Source organism: Triturus cristatus, chromosome 8, assembly GCF_964204655.1.
Source record: "Triturus cristatus chromosome 8, aTriCri1.1, whole genome shotgun sequence".
In the NCBI taxonomy this organism is placed as follows: Eukaryota; Metazoa; Chordata; class Amphibia; order Caudata; family Salamandridae; genus Triturus; species Triturus cristatus.
In genome coordinates, this window is record NC_140591.1 from 1,257,446,014 (window position 1) to 1,257,468,474 (window position 22,461).

Here is a 22,461-nt window from a genome sequence, read left to right on the forward strand (position 1 = left end):
TTCTCTCCACTCCTCCCTCCGGTCCAGAACAGTAAGCTCACAGGAAGCCCCCAGTCTCCCCTGAGCCAATCACAACGCTGCAGTAGAGCGTTGTGATTGGTCTGAGCACCATAGTTCGGCGCTCAGCCAGGGAATGGGAACCTGGGCATGTTCTCCACCCAGGCTGTAATGCAGCCTGGGTGGAAAACATGCTAATTGCGCATGAATGTTTAGCCTGCCTGAGATAGTCGGGCAAACATTCAGGCACACTTAGGGAGTGAAAACCACTCCTCCCCTTCTCTGTCACCAGAGCAGGCCCGCCCAGCCCCACCTTGCAAAGCTGCCACACCCTCAACAAGAAAAAATAAAATGATAATAACATTGAGTTATTATAATTTTATTTTTCCTTATACTGCTGAAAAGCAGTGGGGCGACACTCCTCCGTCTTAGTGGAGGAGCTGCCACTGCCTTCAGCAAAACCTTGCTGACTTCCCAGGTGATGCCCTCTCACCCACTTTGGAAGCTGGCTGTCAGTATCACCAGGTCCATATCTCAGCATTTTTTCCAACATCCTGTGGGGTGTCACCTAGCACCGGACATTGAGAAATTGTAGAACACTACCTTGGAGTTTCAGTCCCCTTCATATGTCCAATTTCCAGACAGGAATAGTAAATTGTACAGGCACAGTCTTTGTCTTCTCATGTCTGCAGAAGGGAGAAATGGCAGGGAATCTCTTGCTCAGAAGGTTTTAAAACATCAGAAAAAGAAGGAAGGGAAGCGTTCACAGTTTAAACTCATCAGACATTTGTAAGCAGCATCAAAAGATTAGCCATGTACTTCTACAGAGACCACTTTCTCAGCCGTAACACACCACCCATCAACCTGATGTGCTCTGGTGGGCCTATACTATGTCACACACATATGAGGTATCCACACAAAAAAGACACAAGGATCTGCTTGTCAAGTATTAATGGAAAATGTACCCCCTTTCTCAACCATTCTGCAAACGCATCTCCTGGCTCGCTACTGGTTGGGAGATGAAGTTCCCTTGGCTGCTGAGGGTCTCTGGGGGCCAAGAACCCCTATTGTTGCCATAAGAAAGTCCTCCAAAGTGGGATTGCTCAGACCTCATCAGAGACCCAGTCCCCTTTCTAAACCACTCTGCTAATGCGCCTCCTGGTGCACTACTAGTTGTGGATGAAGTCCCCTTGGCTGCTGTGGGTTGTTGAGGCCAAGAACCCCTATTGCTGCCACAAGTAAGTCCCCCACATTGGGATTACTCAGACCTCATCGGAGGCTCCGCCCCCTTTCTCAACCACTCTGTAAACCCGTCTCCTGAAACCTTACTGGTTGGGACAAGAAGTCCCTTTGGCTGCTGAGGACAAGAAGCCCTATTGTTGCCACAAGTAAGTCCCCCATAGCGGGATTGCTTGGACTTCATCGGAGGCCCCATCCCCCTTCTCAACCACTCTGCAAATGTGCCTCCTGGTGCACTACTGGTTGGAGAAGGAAGTCCCCTTGGCTGCTGAGGGTTGGAAGCCAAGAACTTCTATTGTTGCCACAAGTAAGGCCGCCACACTGGATTGCCCAGACCTCATTGGACACCCCACCCCCTTTCTCAACCACTCTGCAAATGCGCCTCCTGGTTCACTACTGGTTGGGGGATGAAATCCCCTTGGATGCTGAGGATCGATGGGGCCCAAGAACCCCTATTGATGCCACAAGTATTTCCCCCACTGCAGGATTGCCCAGACCTTGTTGGAGGACCCACCCCCCATTCCCAACCATTCAGCAAATGCACCCCCTGGCACCTTATTGGTTAGGAGATGAAGTCCCCTTGGCTGCTGAGGGTCGTTGGGGGCTAAGAACCGCTATTGTTGCCAAAGTAACTCCTCCACAGCAGGGATTTTTAGGACTTGTTGGAGGCCCTGTCGCCTTTCCTAACCACTCTTCAAATGTGCCTCCTGGTGTGCTACTGTTTGGGAGCTGAAGTCCCCTTGGCTGCTAAGGGTCATTGGGGCCAAGAACCCCTATTGTAACCACAAGTAAGTCCCCTACAGCAGGATTGCTCAGACATCGTCGGGGGCCCGGCCCCCTTTCGCAGCCACTGTGAAAATGTACCTTCTGGTGCACTACTTGTTGGCAAATTAAGTCCCCTTGGCTGCTGAGGGTAATTGGGGCCAAGAACCCCTATTGTTGCTACAAGTATGTCCCACACAGTGGGATTGCTCAGACCTCACCAGAGGCCCCAATCCCTTTCTTAAACACTTTGCAAATGTGCTTCCTGGTGCACTACTGGTTGGGGGGATGGTGTTCCCTTCGATGCTGAGTGTAGTTGGGGGCCAAAAACCCTGACTGCTACAAGTAAGTCTCCCACAGTGGGACTGCTCATACCTCATCTGAGGCCCTGCCCCCTTTCTCAATCACTTTGCAAACGTGCCTCCTGACACACTACTCTTGGGCAATGTAGTCTAGAGGTGAGCGCTCCGGTAAACTCTGCTCCACTGGTGGTTGGTGGAGTTTTTGCCGAACTCCATGTTCCAAGTGGAGCACGGAGTTACAAAACTCTTCAAACTTTGCCTGTGGCGCAGACTTTACTGCCTACCTCTATCAGAGACTCACACACCCACTCACAGACCCAATCAGGCACTCATACACCCACTTACAAACCTGCTCAGTCACTCATACACCCACAGAGACACTCATGCACTCAATCACACACTCAGTCTCAAAGGTTCGTAGTAACAGTTAGGTAATAAAGTTAAAAAAACTTACAAAGTAACTTAAAAAACGCAAAGGTTACAGGGACATTATAATTATGAAATAGAATTAAAAAAACAATAGAAATTCACTGAAAAACCAAAGGGTACAGGGACGTTATAGTTAGGTAATACAATTTAAAAACCTTAGAAATTCAGAGAAAAAAATAAAGGTTACAGGGACGATATGGTTAGGCTCAGATTTCACTTGTACAAAAACAGTGAAATTCAGCAGTTATAGTTACCTGAGCTAACTATAACTTATGCCCTGACAATGCACTGCTTATTACCTCACAGCATATATCACTCATGGCCAGTGACATCACTGATGATATCTCAAATGATATCACTGATGATATCATCCACAGAACCACTCACATACCCACTCACACCCTATACAACCTCTTGTACACCTGCTCACACACCCACACAACCACTCACGTATCCATTCACAAACCCATACAAGTACTTTCACAACCACTCGCTTATCCATAGAGGCACTCACACCCACTCACTCACTCATGAGGCCTGATCATACAAGCAGTCGCTAACCCATATAGCCACTCACACAGCCACACACTCTTCCATACAGTTACTGGCACACCCAGAGCCACTCACTCACCCAACCATACAGCCTCACAACAGAGCCACTCACTCACCCATGCAACCAGTCTCACACTCATTCACACACCCACACATCCACTGACATTTCCATTCATACAACCATACAACCGCTCACATAGCCACTCACTCACCCATACAGCCAAGACCACAGACACTCACTCTTCCATACAGCCACTCACACAACAACTTACTTAACCAAACACTCATTAATCAAACAGCCACTCACTCACCCATACAGCCACTTACTCACCCAGTCACTCACTCATACAGCCATTCATATACCCACTCACTCACCCATACCGTTCCTGACACATCCACCCATACAGCCACTAGCACATCCACTCACTCACACACCCAAACAGTCACTGACACACCCACTCACTCACCAATATAGCCATTCACACAGCCACTAAATCACCTACACAGCTACTCAGACACCCACTTATACACCTGTACAGTCACTCAGACATCCACTCACATACAAACACACACTGTTACACAGAGACTCACATAAACTATGTGAAAAAAATGAATAACTCATTAGTAGTACACAAAGAATACTAATTAAACTGTTGTGGTACGTTAGTATATACGGTTAAAACACAAAAACATTTAGAAAACACTCACAATCACTGGATGATATCATCAGTGATGTCATCAGTGATGTAATTTGAGATGTCATCAGTGATGTAATTTGAGATGTCATCAGTGATGTCATCAATGATGTCCCTGACAGTATTATGAGTGAGGTAAAATGTGAGGTCATAAGAAGTACTTTGCAGTGCCTAAGTTATAGTTAGCTCAGGTAACTCTAACTGCTGAATTTCACTGGTTTTGTATGATTGAAATGTGAGCCTAACCATAACATCCCTGCAACATTTTCAATGAAGATATCTACGTTTTTTTAATTCTATTTCCAAAGTATAACATCCCTGTAACCTTTGGTTTTTGCAGTGAATTTCTGTTTTTTAAAATTCTATTTTATAACTATAATGTCCATATAACCTTTGTTTTTGAAGTGAATATTATATACATATAAATATATATGTGTGTGTGTATATATATATATATATATATAGTCACTGAAAAAACCATAGGTTTCACACATGTTATAGTTAGCTGGACATTTCACTCGTAAAAAACCATTGAAATTCCCCCGTTATAGTAAGTTCAGCTAACTATAACTCACGCGCCCGCAATGCACTGCTGATGACGTCACATATTACATCACTCATGGCATGTTCAGTGACATCACTCATGACATCACTGACGACATCTCCAATGACTATAACTATAACGGGGGAATTTCAATGGTTTTGTACGAGTGGAAAGTCCAGCTAACTAAAACACCCCTGAAACCTATGGTTTTTTCAGTGAATTTCAAAGGTTTTTTAAATGCTAATTTCTAACTATGTGACGTCATCAGCAGTGGATTGCGGTCGCGCGATTTATAGTTAGCTGAACTAACTATAACGGGGGAATTTCAATGGTTTTTTACGAGTGGAATGTCCAGCTAACTATAACATGTGTAAAACCTATGGTTTTTTCAGTGAATTTGCAAGGTTTTTTAAATGCTAATTCCTAACTATAACATGTGTGAAACCTATGGTTTTTTCAGTGAATTTGCAAGGTTTTTAAAATGCTAATTCCTAAGTGTGAAACCTATATCTTCCATAAACTTATAAACAGTTTTTTTTTTTTAAGTTTTTCACCGTGCGTGCACCGTCTCCGTGTGCGCATGCGTGCGTGCTCCGTGTGCGCATGCATACGTGCTCTGTGTGCGCATGCGTATGTGCTCCGTGTGCGCATGCGTACGTGCTCCGTGTGCGCATGCGTGTGTGCTACGTGTGTGCATGCGTACATGCTCCGTGTGCGCATGCGTGCGTCTCCGTGCGTGCTCCGTGCGCGCATGCTCTGTGCGCGCACCGTGCGGGCATGGCAAGTCATGTGATTACGAAACAACACTTTTCATTGGTTCAAAGTAGTTTCATTTCCAGAATCTTCCAACACCACACCCACTCCCCTCATTATTACTTCTTATTTCCTGGGAGAAGGAGCTGAACTGCTTTTCTTGCACCTGAAAATGGCAGAACAGGACACTTCTTCAGGGAGTGATGAGGAGACCTTTGTGCCCCCAAGGCAGAGGAAACAAAAGGACTTATTTATTTGGCAATTTTTTACTTTTCCAGAGGGTCAGAAGAAGGTGAATGCTCCTAAAGTCACCTGCACTGTTTGTGGAGTGGTCTTATCTAGAGGAGACCCTAAAAAAATACTCCTTTAGTATTTACTCCATGATAAGGCACTTTAAAGCAATGCATCCTGTGGCTTATACTCGGGCTGCAAGAGACAACCCTCCAGCAGCTCAGCAGAGCACATCATCTGCAGCCGCAGCTCAGCCGAGCACATCATCTGCAGCTTCACCTGCTTCTCGACCTCTGGATATGCACACTCTGTTCCAGAAGGTGCATATACGGTGCAATGTGTGCAATGCTATTCTCTGTTATGGTGAGAGCAGCATTAACCTAATAGAGAACAAGATACAGCAGCACACATGCTCCACCCCCTAATTTTTTTCCTTTTTTTTTTGTTCCTGGTGAACAGTTTTTCATTGTATTTTTTTTTTTGCTGCATTTTTTTTTTGTTGCTGCTCGACAAAAAACAACAGTTCTTTTCAGAACTCACTTCACTTCTCCAAGAAGAGCTATATTCCTAATATACTGTGTTGTAATTTTTTTAATGAATTTTTTGCCACCGAGCGCGCACCCCGCGATTTTTTTCAAAAAATATTAAATGTTTTTTTCACCCTTCTGGGTCCTTCAGGGACCCCCTGACAAAGGCTAGGGGGTCAGGAACTCTCTACCCTGCCCCCTTTTCACGTTCTCCACCTTTCTGTTTCACTGTCACACACAAAATGGCAGCCGACACTTCCTGATTTCGACCGATTCGAATGTTGACTGACATGAATCCACCAATCAGAATTACGCTCGCGCACGGCACGGTGCGCGCACCGTGCGCGCACGGTGCGCGCTTATAGATATTTATGTGCTTTTAACTGCAATTTTCTCAGGAACTACTGAACAGATTAACACCATATATGCAAAAGGCACATCCCTGACCTGAGGACTACCTCTTTGCCAAATTTCAAGTAATTCTGTTCAGCCGTTCGGGCTGTACCTTCGACTAAAGGTCCTATGGGAAAATGCATGGGGAAAACGTGTTTTGGGACCGCCCTTTTTCTCGGCCCCCGCTTGACGAATCACCTTGAGACTTTCAGGGTAGGAGCTGAGCGGAGCACCCCATTAGTTTTGAAAAATTCGCGAGGATTCGTCAACCGGCGCCAAAGTTATTCAAAATAGAATTTTCCGATTTCCTACGGAAACTAGGTCCTAACTATAACTATCTACTGGCGTCCGCCAGTAGATAATATATATATATATATATATATATATATATATATATATATATATATATATATATATATATATATTACCTACTGGCGGTCGCCAGTAGGTAGTTATAGTTAGGACCCTCTTACCATAGGAAAACCGCATTATTCTATTTTGAATAACTTTGGCGCCGGTTGACGAATCCTCGCCAAATTTTCAAAATAGGTGGAGCGCTGTGCTCCGCTCCTACCCTGAAAGTCTCGGGGGGATTCGTCAAGCGGGGGCTGAGATAAAAGGGGGGTCCCAAAACGCGTTTTTCCCATGCATTTTTCCATAGGACCTTTAGACACAGCTACAGCCCGAACGGCTGAACAGAGTTAAATGAAATTTGGCAGAGAGGTAGTCCTCAGGTCAAGGAAGTGCCTTTTGTAGGTTTGGTGTAAATCTGTTCAGTAGATTCTGAGAAAATAGCCTTTAAATCAATATATATATCTGAGCCAGCTTACGGTGCGCTTACGGTGCGCTTACCGTACGCGTACGGTGACGTGCGCGAGCGCGATTCTGATTGGCTGTTAGATCTTAGTAAACATTCGAATCGCTCGAAACCAGGAAGCGGCGGCCGCCATTTTCTCTCTCGGACTCTGAGGGGGGATTAAAAACAAAGAGAATAAACATGTAAAGGGACTGTTTAGACAGCTCCCAACCACCTAGGCTTGCTAAATGTGTCCCCAAAGAACCCCCAAGGCCAAAAATTCATTTTAATTTTTTTACGCAAATTCGCCGATTACGCTTACCGTACGCGTACGGTAAAAAAATGTATTAAAAAAAAAATATCCACAATCTCCCCACCCCGTGTGCAAATCGTGCCCGGAGGGCACCATTTGTGCATGGCAAACAACAACTAAATTAAAATGTATACTAATATTTATCTTTCACAACGAAGCGCATAATATGTCCACCACGTGCGCACGGTGCGCGAAGCGCATCGAGCGTACATGGCCCATCCACGGCACTAACTGCGTAAAGTGGGCGCGCGGTGCGCGAAGCGCACCGCGTACTCACTGTGCGCGCACGGTGCGCGAAGCGCACCGTGCGCGCACGGAAAGAACTGCGTTAAGTGGGCGCTCACGCCACGAATGGCGTAAAGTAACTTAGCATTTAAAAAAACGTACAAATTCACTGAAAAAAACATAGGTTTCACACACGTTATAGTTAGGAATTAGCATTTAAAAAACCTTGCAAATTCACTGAAAAAACCATAGGTTTCACACATGTTATAGTTAGCTGGACATTTCACTCGTAAAAAACCAATGAAATTCCCCCGTTATAGTTAGTGCAGGCAACTATAACTCACGCGACCGCAATCCTCTGCTGATGACATATGTGTCTTTATGAAAAAAAAATATTTGTAATATATGTATAGCTAAAATTTAATGGAAGAAGACATTGGCAAATAAGTGTCTAAATGCAGTATTAGCATCAGCAGAGGATTGCGGTCGCGTGAGTTATAGTTGCCTGCACTAACTATAACGGGGGAATTTCATTGGTTTTTTACGAGTGAAATGTCCAGCTAACTATAACATGTGTGAAACCTATGGTTTTTTCAGTGAATATATATATATATATATATATAATATATATATATATAGATATATATAGATAGATAGATATATATATATATATAGATATAAAATAAATATTCAAAACCTCAAAACCTATACATATCTGATGATCTGTACGCCATTGATATTCAGCAGGCAATATTTTTATAGGTGGATATTTGTGACCTAAGAATTGTGACATAACACTGTGAGGGAAGTGTAGGCCAAGTCAAGTGAAAGCCACCCTAATTTGGCCATAGCAGTGCAGGTAGTCATCAGTAAAACAGCAACAATGAAGCAATCTTATTTTCACCAATATCTTTTGAAATGGATACAGTAATATTTTAAACCCATGGCCAAGCCTGCACAGTGGCATGTGATTTAGATAGACTTAGCAGGTCAGCCAGCACTGATTTCAACTGCCACTCTGCACTCACAGTAGTATAGGAAAGGCACTCACCTGAATTTCCAAGAGACACAGGCAGACGCAGCCCAGGTTATTTAGCTAAGTTTTTTGTCTCGCGGACATCATAAGGTGTTTCTGGCATTCTATTTGAAGCCCTAGCCGCTAATATTATGAGAATGTGAGCTAGAGAGCAGGTGGGCATTCAAATCCGACCCAAGAACAACACTTAGCATCCACATTTTATTATATTGTTATTTACTCTAGGCCAGCAATTGTGGCTATAGCAAACGTGAGAGATGCAGAAAGTATGCAAAGAGCACAATGCATCCCTGTGTCCACAGTACTGCTGATACTCTAGCAATACAGCCAATGCCGGGTGAGAAATGTCTGTATGCACCACGCATAGGTATATTTGAGTGAACATGTGTGTGAAACCCCGTGAATGGGATGTTAGGATGAGATATTTTTCATGTTATTCTGCACAGAGTGGCCTTGGTACTGACAAGTGGATTTACCATTCCCAAAAGTATGGAGTCCAATGCACATTTAGATGTGCTCAACAGTTGCTAAGTATATGGGTATTAAATCACCCTCTTTTTCCTTCAGAAACTGCATGGGCACCAAGTAATTGACAACATGGGTTTGGAGCAAAGTGTGATTTAGATATTCCAGTAATCAGGTGTCACCGAATTCCTGAACAGTCCACCACTTATGGCACTGGATAAGTTGTTGCATTCTAATGTACCTTGCTTAGTTTACATCGTCTTCGTATAGAACACTATTATGAACTGTCACTATTGTGTGGCGTGTGGATTATGGCACCACCAGCCTTGCCAGGAAGAGTGACACAGACACAGTCACATTGATAAAGCAAATGCTATTAACACAGACTTCTTTCCAAACATTGTGCTGCTTTCTTAAAGTAAAGCAACTTAAAATAAACTCCTGTGTAAGTATTAAATATTTGTTACATAAGTGCATATAAGTGCTCTGCACTTTGGTCTCTCCTTTCTTAATTCTCTAGCGTCCATGGTTACTTATTTCATGTGCAGGAGGTAACTGAATTAGTTACACTGATGCAGAGTTCCTGAACTTCTGCAATGTTTTTTAATAAAATGTATAATTTCAGTTTACTTGCCAATACTTTAGCTTTTCCAATTGCATAATGTCACAGGAAGACAAACAATAGTGTTATGAATGCAAACCCGACTTCTAAAACTTGGAACTACATTGGAACCTTGAAATAAAGTAGTACACGGACATTCACAACTTTAAATAGCAACAAAATATATTTTTGGATTCTTAATTCATTGGTGAACTGTAACATTTACATCAGCTTAAACTCTATTTGGCCCGCTGTGTATAGTCAACAAAAAGGTTTAATTGTGGAGCATAACAGACACTTCTTCTAAACTCTCAGGAGCACCCCTTGCTCTCTGAGTTATTGCTTTTCAGGCCCAGGCATTTATGCTTAAACATTTTCCGCACAATATACATGGATCAATATGTCTTCTGAACTGGTTATGGGCCAGAGAAAAACCAGCCCGGCATTAACAGAGCAAATTATTATGTTTCACTTAATCCTATTTATTGGGTTTTCATGTCTTTCAGCTCACTTATACTTGTCCAGCTCTGGGATGCACAAAGGTTCAAGCAACCCACAGCATTTCCCACAGTCTTTTTCTGAGGACAACTAGACTCAGATCCCAGGAATGAAATGATACACAATAGTCAACTATATGGAATAGGGGGCCTGACAATCGTTTCATGTATGAGCTGAGAAATATTCATAATTAGGAAAATGTATTGTGAAGAGTGTGAACTCGAAAACATCTACAAAACCCTCATCTCCAACAGCAACCAAAAAATCCTTCAAAATAGAACCAGATGGATTTCTGATTAGTTTTGTTCCAGGAGTTCTATTCTTAGCTTGAGCAAGTCATGGTGTGCTTATGAGCAACATCTGCCAGAGTTCAGGGAAGAAGACCTCCCATTGGAAGGTCTGCTGCATGAGCACATGTCCCAACCAATCCTTGGTAGGCCTGCGTATGGTTCCTCTGTTGATGCGCTCCTAAGAATTGCATTCCTCACACTGGCATGATAGGATATAGCGGTAGGTCGCCGTCAGCCTTCGACCGCCAGAGCAGCGCAGTCGCATGGCTTTTAGCTTGGAAGTCTGGGGTCGACAGCAGTGGCAGGTTGAACGGAAGGGTTGTTTGAGGACGGTGCTGAAAGACACCTGTGGGTCCGAGCGAGAGGTTTGACTGCAACGTCCCTCACAGCGAGCCAGAAGGACCATCTAGAGGGCGAGAAACAAAAAAGATTCATGAATAAAAAATTTCAAAATACACATACAAATAATTATGAACAGTTTGCATTACTCTTTCCTCTTGCTAAGTACTGAAGAATAAAGTTAGCTTGCACCCCACCACTAAATGATAGTTTAAAGACACGTAAATGGTCTCAGAAGAAGGAATAAGTACAATGGGTTAGGGTGCAGAAGGATCTTTAAGTCAGTCAAGTGTACGTGGCCATGTACTGTTACAGTGCAAATAATCTATCTTTCCTTGAAATCAAAATGCATTCAAGAAAACCCTGGACAGTGTTTGTAAGTGGGTTAAAAGAGAGTAAACATGACTGACATACACAGGGCGGCTCTGGGGAAGTGCGACTGGTGCGGCAGCACTGGGCAATGACCTGGAGTGTTTATGGGGCAAAATCCTGCGCAGTAGCTTCATATGGTGCTCGAGTATAGGGCTATGTTAATGTAAAAGTGTTACAAACAACGTAAGACTCCTTTTGGAAAACAACGATGAGTCTACCCATCAGTTGCACTAATTTTAATTTACACCTTGAGTTGAATATGCCATATGTCACCAGATAAATGTAGCACCCATCCTCCTTTGGCACTAAATATGGAAAAGGAACACTGTGATGCTCACTCAACAAATTCTCACGGACTGCTTATCATTGGAAAATAACCAGAGCATACAGTGGATAGCGTATGTAAAAAAACGTTATTCATTAGATTTAGGTAGCTTGAACGAAACTCCAGGAAATTGTGTGGTATATTAAAAAAAACCATAAAAACATGTTTTTAAAATTAGCGAACGAGTCAAGAGTAACTGCCCAGAACAGCAAATTTATGGTTAGAGAGATTCTTGAGGGCCCCTTACAGGACGAGGGGGTACCGTCCTACCAAGAATTTGTCACAAACCCTCCCCATAGATTTATTTTGACAAGGTTTCGCCTCAATCTTATTACAAGCATGTTGGGCTTTCCTGCTGGCGCATACTCTATTAATGATCTCCCATGTTGCCCGTGTGATGGTTCATCGACTCAAAATGATTTGCACATTTTCGTTTTTTGTAAATTTTATTGCAATCACCGTAAGACATTTCTAATTCCAATAATGTGCAAATTTAATTTTAGGCAATGCCGCCCTGCTCTATATTTTTTACGAATGCTGCCAGACCCCTTACCTGTTTTTGTGTCGCCACCTTCTTGTGTCTATCGCTGAAAACTAGGAAATTGCATATTTTCTAAGATTAACTGGATCCTAACTGGCTGCTTTGATTATTATCATTGTTTTTTTTTTTAACAGATTTTTAATATTCTTTTCAGTATGTATATTTGTGATGTTTATATGAACTTTTATGATTAATAATGTATTAATCATATAAAGTAATTGAACTGAACTGAATGGACCTAGAGTGGGGGGGCACTGAACTCAGGGGGGTCGCTGAGTGTAGCAATAACGTATGATTTTAAAGCAACTGCTGCAGAGTTTCTTGTTCGTCCAGCTTGCAGGCAGCTTTAAAAATGTAAAGCTAGCTCTTGTAATTAATTTTCCTGCTAGAGAGCGAGATCAGAGTTTTATCTAGGGGCAGTTTTAACCCTCCTAAAGTAGTGCAGATAGTTAATATGCCTGCTACAAAGAACAGTTCTGTATTTTATGTGGACAGCTGAGTGGATTGGTAAAGCCAGCCTAAACCAGCACTTTTATACAAATTCAATGTATTTGAGAGAGCGGCTATGGAGAGATGAGGGGCACTGGTGCTGGGTAGTAGTGAGGGAATCCGAAGAGGAGGTTATATTGGGGAGGGGGGCACCAAAAAAGATTGTCACGCCAGGCGCCACCAGCGCTACAGCCTGCTCTGGACATAAGCTTACTTTTTCATTTAAATTTACGTTTGGTAGGATAGGCTGTTGACTCGGTTCCACATACTGGATTTCTCCAAAGAAATCAGGGAAAATGGGAGACGATGGATCTGGTAATAGTAGTACTAGAGATGTATTTGCAAGCAGACTTTACCTGAGGGGACACCAAAAGGGGACACCACTGGTGCTTGCATATTCCAATGGACAAAGGTGATAGCTAGACACAGGAACATTTGTTAGCAAGTTGTGGTGGGATGTTCAATTGAACATGTAAATATTTGTTCAGACAGTCATTACCAAGGGCCCAATGGAGGGCTCTCCTGGTTTTCATGGTAAAGAGTGAAGGCGCAATGGGTATGTTTTTTTTTTTTTTTAGTTTAAGCAAACACTTTGGGTGAGTGGCACAGGAAGTTTCTTGTTGGGAGTATGGATGAATAGTTGAGGTGTGTTTTCACAATATTGGGACACATACACCATAGAATAGGACTTATTTTGTTTAGCTGGGGAGTTTGGGCATGCTAGCACACCTTTTTAGGTCTGGCGTTAGCCAAGACCTTTTAATTATTTAATTCACTATGGGCTTATTTACAAGCCCTTGCACCACCAGTACATCACTTTTTTTTCTCATATTAAGAGTGACACACGTGGCGTACGGTCTTGTAAATAAGCCCCCATATATTTAATATACTTCCTTAAAGGTGCTTTTATCCAGCTGTCTTCACCTCTTGGTCTGTTGTTGTGTCATTCATATTTTGCTTTCGACCACTACAGCACAGGGCGGAGGGGTCAGCCCACTTCAACTTGGATAATGTCACTTTTATATGTGTCTTTTTACTAAGCACGCAATGAAGTGCATTTCTAAATGTATTCCTGTATGTCATGTTGGTGTGTATTTTATTTGAGGACTACAGTTATATTTGTAAACCAATTTAGTCTGTATCTCCTCCTTGTATGACTTTCTAGATTGTGCTTTCATATATATTTAACTTCTATACTACTGATTTTAGATCCGCCATTTTTTCTATCTATCTATCTATCTATCTATCTATCTATCTATCTATCTATCTATCTATCTATCTATCTATCTATCTATCTATCTATCTATCTATCTATCTATCTATCTATCTATCTATCTATCTATCTATCTATCTATCTATCTATCTATCTATCTATCTATCTATCTATCTATCTATCTATCTATCTATCTATCTATCTGGCTGCCTATGTAAACAACCCTCTGTATCTGTGTATGCAAGTCTCCATTTTTACCTATCTTTTCAACTCGCCTTATCTATTTGTAATAAAGATTTACAAAACCCTTACTATGAAATAGCATCAGCAAAGAGGCTGGAAGCCAACGACAGATCAATTGTCTTTTTAAGTCTGGTGTTTCCCAGTACCTTTTGATTTTACTAAAATTGTGATATGTACAGCACTTTTCAGTCAGACCTAATCTATTACATTGTTGTGTCATTCACATACTTCTTCCACCCACGCCAGCATGCATCATGGGCAATGAGTCAGTCCCCTTCAGCCACTGGCTAACTTCACTGAGAGTTACGGCATGCTGCCCTTTCACAAGGAGTACATACACACACAAAGTAGTTCTCTTTGATACCTGGGCTACTCTAGTAATGTGTGCTTTTTGCAGACCCAAAAAGAAAGCGATGCACTGAAGTGTTGCCTCAAACCACAGTGTTCACTTAGGCCTAGGATGGGTCAAGGAGAGAGTTCAATAGGCACAAAAAGGCTTGTGGATCCTCCATATTTTCTTGGCTAGGACACTCCTCTGAAAATGGTGCTATTGTCAGTGAGGGGCAGGGGAGTCGAAACAGGACAACCCAAACCCAGGGGAGAGGACAATCAATGCCATGGGCAAAATATTGTGTTGCAGAGAGAATGAGGTTGCACAAGAACTGGCCTGGTGTGAACTGAGGTGAATGAGGAGAAAGAGTCCAGATTTATGAAGGCTTCGCCCAGCACAAAGAGATGCAAAAAGACCCAAGGTCTTGCATAGGATTTCAGCACAAAAGGGTTTTCACAATGTAAAGGTGTCTGATCCACATTACTTTGAATCAAGTGGGTATTACTAGAGATTATCAGTGAAAATACCCATAGGTTTTGACACAAAGTCCAATCAACTAAGCCAGCCAGACTGGGCTTTATGTCCAAAAACTAACACCTGCTGGAAGATAGCATAAACAAGGGGAAATCTGTTAATTTCTCAAAAAAACAATGAAATCCATGCGTGCTGCAGTCCACAGCAAACATCCAATAAGTAGGATCCCTTATACATAGCCTAGGCATAGGAATATTTACTAGAAGCATATGATTCCCTTACAAGTGCTATGCTAGATTGAGGCAGCCTGTCTGTGCACCAGCACAATGGATGGCAGCAACAGGATCTGCACTGTTTTTCCACTTAAGCAATGCAGTACACCAAATTTGGTTGTTGCGCTACGTTGTGTGAACAATTAGTAAATCAGAGCCAGAATCTCTTACAGGGCCCCATTATGAGAGGTACAAAGCAGGAATGGAGATGTCTGAATTTGTTCTGATGGAAGGGACATGTTTTTAGAGAAAGGGGAAACAGTTTACATGATGACTAGAACAGTAGGGAGGTAGGATTAATTGCTCAGAATGGTAGAAATTGAGCTAATCTATCTGCTCTGTAGAGATTCTGTCTTCTCAGGATGTACTTAGGTGCAGAGATTTGACCCAAAAAATTAAAGTGAGGCATTTTTTACAGAATGCAGTGTGGAGTGAACTTATCTTCATTGGCGGAAAATGCTACCCAATTAAACACCTACATTCAGTACAAAGATAAATGGCATCATATGAACATCAGACAAGCCTGATACTACTTGAACACTGTGCTTGTCTGATACCCCACCTTTTCATTAAACCTGACACCTGTTTCATTAAACATGACAATCTTCAGCAAATCCTGCATATCAAAGTAGTATATTTCAGCAAATATGAGTGCAAGACTGACGTTGAGTTTATATGTGCTGTTAGGACCTAGCCCTCTGTAAAAACAAATACTATATTTTGTGCATAAAATTCAAACTTGCTGTTATCAAATCCCTGATTTTAAAACATCCATGTACTTTGGATGTTCTTTGTGGTTGCCCAGGATTGTTCACCTTTTATAGACTTTTTTTGCTGGTTTAGTGGCTCTGTGCTCTCTGACTTTGTCATTTGGGGACACAGTGCTCTGTGCTATGCCCTCAAATTTAAAGCTGTAGTTTTGAATTGGCCACACTCAACTGTTGTATTAAAGTTTTTTGTGTCAAGTGGTTCCCTCCATGCCTCTTTGAACTTACTTTTGCTACCCAGAATGGGGTGTTACTACATCCCCCAGACACCATCAAGGTAAAGCAAGGCCCGCGAAACCCAATAGATGCGCACCTCAAAGCGCTTGAAGAGTCCCTCAATGTGGGTTGTGTCTATAGCGGTTACATTCCCCCTCCATAAACTTACTTCCTCTATCCCATCTGGGGTGAGACTATGCCCACCAGACACCATCAAGGCAAGGCAGGGCCCGGGAAGCCCAGGAGGTGATGCGCTTAAAAGCACCTGTATAGTTCCGCAGCGTGGGATGCGCCTGGACAAAGACCGGGCCAAGACAGGCCTGTTTGCACCTTCTGTGACCGGAAGAGGCTGAGCCACCCCTCCACTTACTTCTGTTCTCAATCTGGGGTGAGTGTTTTTTTCTTTCTCCTGCGACTTCTGGTCCCTCTCCTTATTTTGCCTTTCAAGCCTACTAGAACTATAGTGCTGTGAAGCTTTGGTATGCCACCTTGTACCTACATTGTAGTTATCCTGTGAGGTAATATTGCCCAATGAGGTAAAGTTTGAGCTCATCTAGTTCACTTAGTGTGGCAGTATGGGCAAAAGAAAAGGTGTAGGGGGGCCTTTGGCTGTGTCCCCTCCCCCCACCGTTACCTCAATTGATTGGATGCTGCAGAGGGTAATGGGGGTTATCTCCACGGAAATTGAACTGACAGAGAGGAGACTGTTCTTCGGCTCTTGCTTATGATCACCACCACTAACTGATACAAATCATGCAAGTACATCATCAATATTTCTAATGCTGTCTATAGTAAATTGGATAAGGACCGAGCCCCACTCTTATGCTTATCTATTGTAGCGCACTTTCCTGTGGTGCGTCACGTGGAGTGTCATCAGTCCACAGTAGCTGCAAAGAGGACTGGAAGAGTGGTTCAGAACAAATCCATTGAGACTGGCACTCAAGTTGATCTTAGTACAATCTCCCCTTTGATGATCAGCCCCTTAGTGCCGCAATAGGAGGGGGCACTGACAGTCAGCCACCCTGGATTGCCCAATTAGTGGTGGACCTCTTCTCTAAGGTCAAGGACATCATGTGTAAGGAACTTGCCCCAATCCTGGTGCGCCTCTCAGCAATGGAGCAAGGACTGTAAGATATTCTTTAACCACAACTTTCAACTTTGCAGGTACCTGGGCTTGTCGTCACAAAGGGGGTGGGTGGTGAGCCCAGCCATATCAATATTTTGGCCTCCTCTAGGTCTGATACTCCTGCTAACATTGCTCCACATAGTTGGAAACCAAGCCCTACTAGCACATATTCATCACAGATCAGAGACACTACACAACAAGGTCAACATACCAACAACTGCATCCAGGGGGAACTAACACACCAAAACAAAAGCATTAATGGGAACTCTGGGTCTCATAGCCCCGCACAAAGCCAGAAACTCTCAGTGATAAACTTACCCCCTGCATTTTGCCCTTATGTGGCAGGAGTCCCAGAGCTGCATGAGGATCGGAGAGAATCACACAATCAGTTATTAAACAAAACATTGGACAGGCTTATTCAGAACAGGGACTTCCCTTTTCAAAGCCAAATTACAGATTATTTTCTCACAGGGTGGGGTGCATTGGGCCAGGGCCAGTGGATCGGCCAGGGGACTGTGTAAAAATGTACTTTAAAAACCAACATTTGGCACACAGCCTGCTCTTTGATTATGGGAGCAAACAGGAAAATGGGTCAAAAATTGCTCTAATGACCTCAGACTGCTTCTACAAACCTAGCTTTTATACAAGGCTTTAGGTGTGCTGCTGAATCAAAGCCTTCCCCCGCAATAGGGCTAGCCTTTAATGGCTCACAACACAATCATGTGATTTTAAATGTTCCTGTTTTCAATAGATTTGATACCCCGGAAGAACTTGATTGACTCATCGACAATGAGTGTGCTCATTGTGCTGTCCCGCATGCAGTAATCAGCGACAGGTGTTTCATAGCTAGGCACCACCAGGAGGGTGGGGGGAGTCCATAATGTCTGGTATATCAGAGTTGCTGGAGACAGGAAGCAAGCGGACCTCACATTTGATCATAAGGCCAAAAATAAGTTTTAGGGCAGAAACAGAGTTAGAAATCCCTATTCCACTATCTATAGATGTGGTTAGGCTTAGCCCTAGTTTAGTAGGCAATGGGTCCACATATTTGCACAGTAGACCAACCTCTCATTCAAGTCCTCTGGTAAGCCTAGTCCCAGTAATATTAGTAAAGGGGGGTAGAATCAAAGTCTGGCATCATCCCCAGAATCCAATTCGCTTTCTGACTTGGGGTGACTCCTTGAAAAAGGGACCCCAATGTGCCAGATGTAACCCAGCCCCCATCAAGATCCTCTTGTGGAATGTGGCAGGGCTGGGTTCCAATTAGACTATGCAGACTGGGGACTCTTTATTAATCCGCACGATGTTTGTCTTTTTCAAGAGACCTGGCTAACCATGGAGGTTCATTGTGCAGGCTATGCAAACCTCAGTAAGGAAGCAATCAAAAGAGGAAAGAGCAGACCATCTGGCGGACTTACGACTTGGGTTGGTTCCACACTTGGGTGCTTTGTCAAGGAGGTCATGATTGCCTCTGATGAGTGATGATATCTTAAGGGTTACCCTAACATTTGTCCCATACACAGCCATCTATGTATACAATGTTTACATCACCATCTATTGAGATATTGCCTACACATCTGGCATCCCTGTCGATAGGAGCATTTAAAATTGTGAGTGGGGACTTTAATTGCCAATTTGAGCCCCTGGATAGCAATAAATGATCTTGCACAGAAGAAAGATAGAGTCTGGTCTAGTACTGATTTAGCATTTTGCCCTATCAGAAAATGGTCCTCCTGGCCCTACAATTAAATGCACTAGTCTTAAATCAATGTATTCATGCATGCAACGGTACAACAGCCTCAGATAGGAATGGGAAGCACACCATTAACCGTATTGATAACACCAGTCTAATCGATTATTTAATTGCAGGCGTAAGACTCTGGGCATCCCTCATTGGCATGGTAGTTACATTTAGACACAATAGCGATCACAACGCCTTAGTTCTTGCCATGGATTTCCCTGACTGTAAGGTACTAGCTAGTTGAGGTGCTCCCTTTGACAGTAGGATCCAATGATCCTCCAACCTGCATAGAGTTAATGGAATATTATGGTATTTTTTCTGGAGCTGGTCAGGTCAATGTATAAACTAGTGGAGGAAAGCTTTGGGAAACTGTTTTGTTCGGATTTGGTTCTGGACCAAGGTGAGTCCCTACAGATGGCAGAAATACGTAAGCAAATGTTCAAGGGCTGGAAGAATTTCTTTTTGTGGAAACCAAGCCTGTGTTAGGCAAGAAAAGCCACCCTCCCTGGTTTAATCGAACATGTAGGAATGCTAAGCTTGCATTAATTGCTTCTATAAAGCAGCAGAAGGATGATACCAGACAGGAGGAAAGGGAATGGGATCAAGGGAAGTGGGAAGGTCTATTGGCTGCTGCGAAAAAGGGTGATCATCTCACTTTCTCGAATCAGGTAGTCACAGGGAGCAAGGAGTTTTATCGCCCGATTGAGAATTATATTGCTGCCGCAGAATGAATTGCACACGTTTCCAGTCTGTATTCTTTGTCAGAAGGAGATAGTGCCTCTTTAACAGTTGAGATGTGTACCCCATAATAGAATTTAGGGTTTTGAATGGAAGCGTGGAATTTCCAACCATCATGAATCAGAAAGTGTGTTCAGCAATCAAGAATATTGTTCCCAACAAAGCGCCAGGGATAGATAAGATCATAGGTGATCTGTTCCTGGCTGAGATTTATTTTTGGGGCTGATGCTTCACGTTCCTTTTAATGCTATCATGAGAGGTACACCTATTCCCATATCCTGGGTGGTGGCGGCAATTATGCTGATAAAAGGGCTCCCCTCTCTTGCCAACTAATTATAGGCCTATTAGCCTTATTGACAGTATACAAAAGTTGCTTAGTAGAATTATCTGAGATAGATTGCAGGACTGGATGGATGCTAATGACATTCTTACTCCGCTACAGACGGACTTTGCGTGACTGCACCACCACTATTGATCAGGAGGTAAGGCTCCAGTTACGATTCTGGAAAACTGTGGCCCTTGAGGGTGGACGATTGTACATGGTGTTTGTGGACCTTTGATCTACTTTTGATCTGGTCCCCAGGCCACCATTGTGGCAAGTGTTAGCCGACATGGGGCTCCCTAATTACCTACTCTGAATCACTGTAAGGCTACACAACCATAAATTTGCCCATGTCAGATGAGGTCGGTTGGGTGATGTGACTGAGCCATTTCCTGTTGAAAGAGGGGTGAGACAGGGCTGTGTCCTTGCTCCAACCCTCTTTACATTTTATGTAGCCCACCTAAATCTATGCAAGAGTGATGCCCCAAGGATGACTAGCACAAATGTTCCTCCCTTAATGTTTGCAGATTATATGCTCCTCTTGTCCAAGTCTCCAATGGAGCTTCAGAAATGTTTTGATAAATGTAGTAGTTACGGCAGACTGAGGGCTTTGGAAGATAATGTGGCAAAAAACATATATATAGTGGGTTTAATTCCTGCCCTACAACTAGATTGAACCCTATTTTGAAGGAGATCCCTATAGATCGGGTGCACACCATTGATTTATCCCAGGATCACTACCAATGAGCAATTTGAGTAGGCCACACAGATTTCAAGGTGCAGACTCAAATTGAACATCATATAGGTGGTCTGTCAAAAGCCTATCAGGCCCCAATTGAGATCAATCACTCCGGTGATTCAAATTTACAACCACCAAACCCTGGGTGCCGCGCGATATGGTGCTGAGTTATGGGGGCATAAGGATGCAAATGCCCTGGTGATCTCAGAGAACTGATTTTTGCGGCAGCTGCTGGGACTTCCGGTTAGCAGCCCACTGCTTCCCCATAAGGTAGATGGGGGCTCAGACAAATCCCTGACAGGATCAGTGTCAGACCAACTCTATACCAAAGAAGAAACTGGGCCATCCCTCAGCTGCACTCTTGCCGTCAACGGTTGGAGGAGATACTTAGCCTCCCGGGGTCTGTAAACCTTCCCTTGTTAAAGTAGGTAAGAGAGATTTTGAGAAAGATGGGTAATGAAAGATTGTGGGAGTACCCAAGAGAGGCTTCTTCTTTTACTTCCAAAGTGGTCCTCAAGAGAAACTTAAAACTATATAAATTGAGGTCTCTCTTATCTAGGTCTTCTCTGGGCTCCTTGTCAAATATCTTGGTCCCGAAGAAGGATGAATATATAGTAGAGCAGTACCTTGATGAGACTGAACCAGCACTGGCCAAGAAGCTATTTATTCAATCCAGATTTGGTACCCTGCAACTGTACTCATTTACTGCTAGCTGGGCCAGCCCCGTTAGAACAATAGAGCAGGCTTGTCCGTCCTGTGGAATCTCACCTGAATCAATGGTACATTTCTTTTTCTGTTCAGTGTATAAGAAGGCCAGGGAAAATGGTTAATCCCAGTATGTCAGAATTTAGGAACCAGGCAGCACATGAAAGCATATAGGATTTTGCAAACTGAAACAAGTCAATTTATAGTTTTTGCTGTTTCTCAATATGGCGAATCAGGCAAAAACTCAGTCCTCCAACAACCAACTCAGGTGACATTGCAGTAGAGCTAGCATATTGTTAATTTCTTATTTTTAAGGTATTGTGCTGCAACTGATTTTCCCCCTTTTTTGCTAGTATTGCACTTTTTGAATGTGGTGATAACGTTGCACTTTGCTTAATTTTGCACAGCTCTGTAACTGATTTAGGAGCTCAGACTATATCTCACCCTCGCTGGATCAGGGGATTAAGAGCAATGTATATTGAAATGTTTTTACTCTCCTCTTCCCCCTTCATTTGTTCTTTTTTTTTAATGCAACTGATGTCTCTTAAGGAGTGTCTCTTATAATGTATTTATATATTGCTTTTATTGTATCTTTACTGTTTTATGTGTTCTTTTATGGCAGTTTGCTGGAATGAAAATCTTTGATTGAGTAATTAAACTTTTGAGAAAGACTAGGGTAAGGTGGTTTAGGAAAATGACCACTGGTGTGGAATGTAAATGTCATATGTGGACTCCGGTGTGTATTTTCGTAATCCAGATCATGTGGACTGCAGTGTGTATTGCCATAACCTACATACATGACTGAAGTGCATGGCTCCATTGAGGAATAGTGTGCTCTGGCAGGTCTGCGGCTTTAAGAC

General features: G+C 43.0%; 1 protein-coding gene across 1 annotated transcript in view; it reads right to left on the reverse strand.

Annotated features, from left to right (window-relative positions):
• Positions 1-10,028: 10,028 nt before the first annotated feature.
• The window catches only part of NDP (norrin cystine knot growth factor NDP), a 164,932-nt gene continuing 152,499 nt past the window's right edge, over positions 10,029-22,461 (reverse strand). Inside the window, exon 2 of the mRNA XM_085622955.1 lies at positions 10,029-11,054. Coding sequence (XP_085479081.1) covers positions 10,827-11,054 — 228 coding nt within the window. The 3' untranslated portion in view covers positions 10,029-10,826. The remainder of the gene's footprint in view (positions 11,055-22,461) is intronic.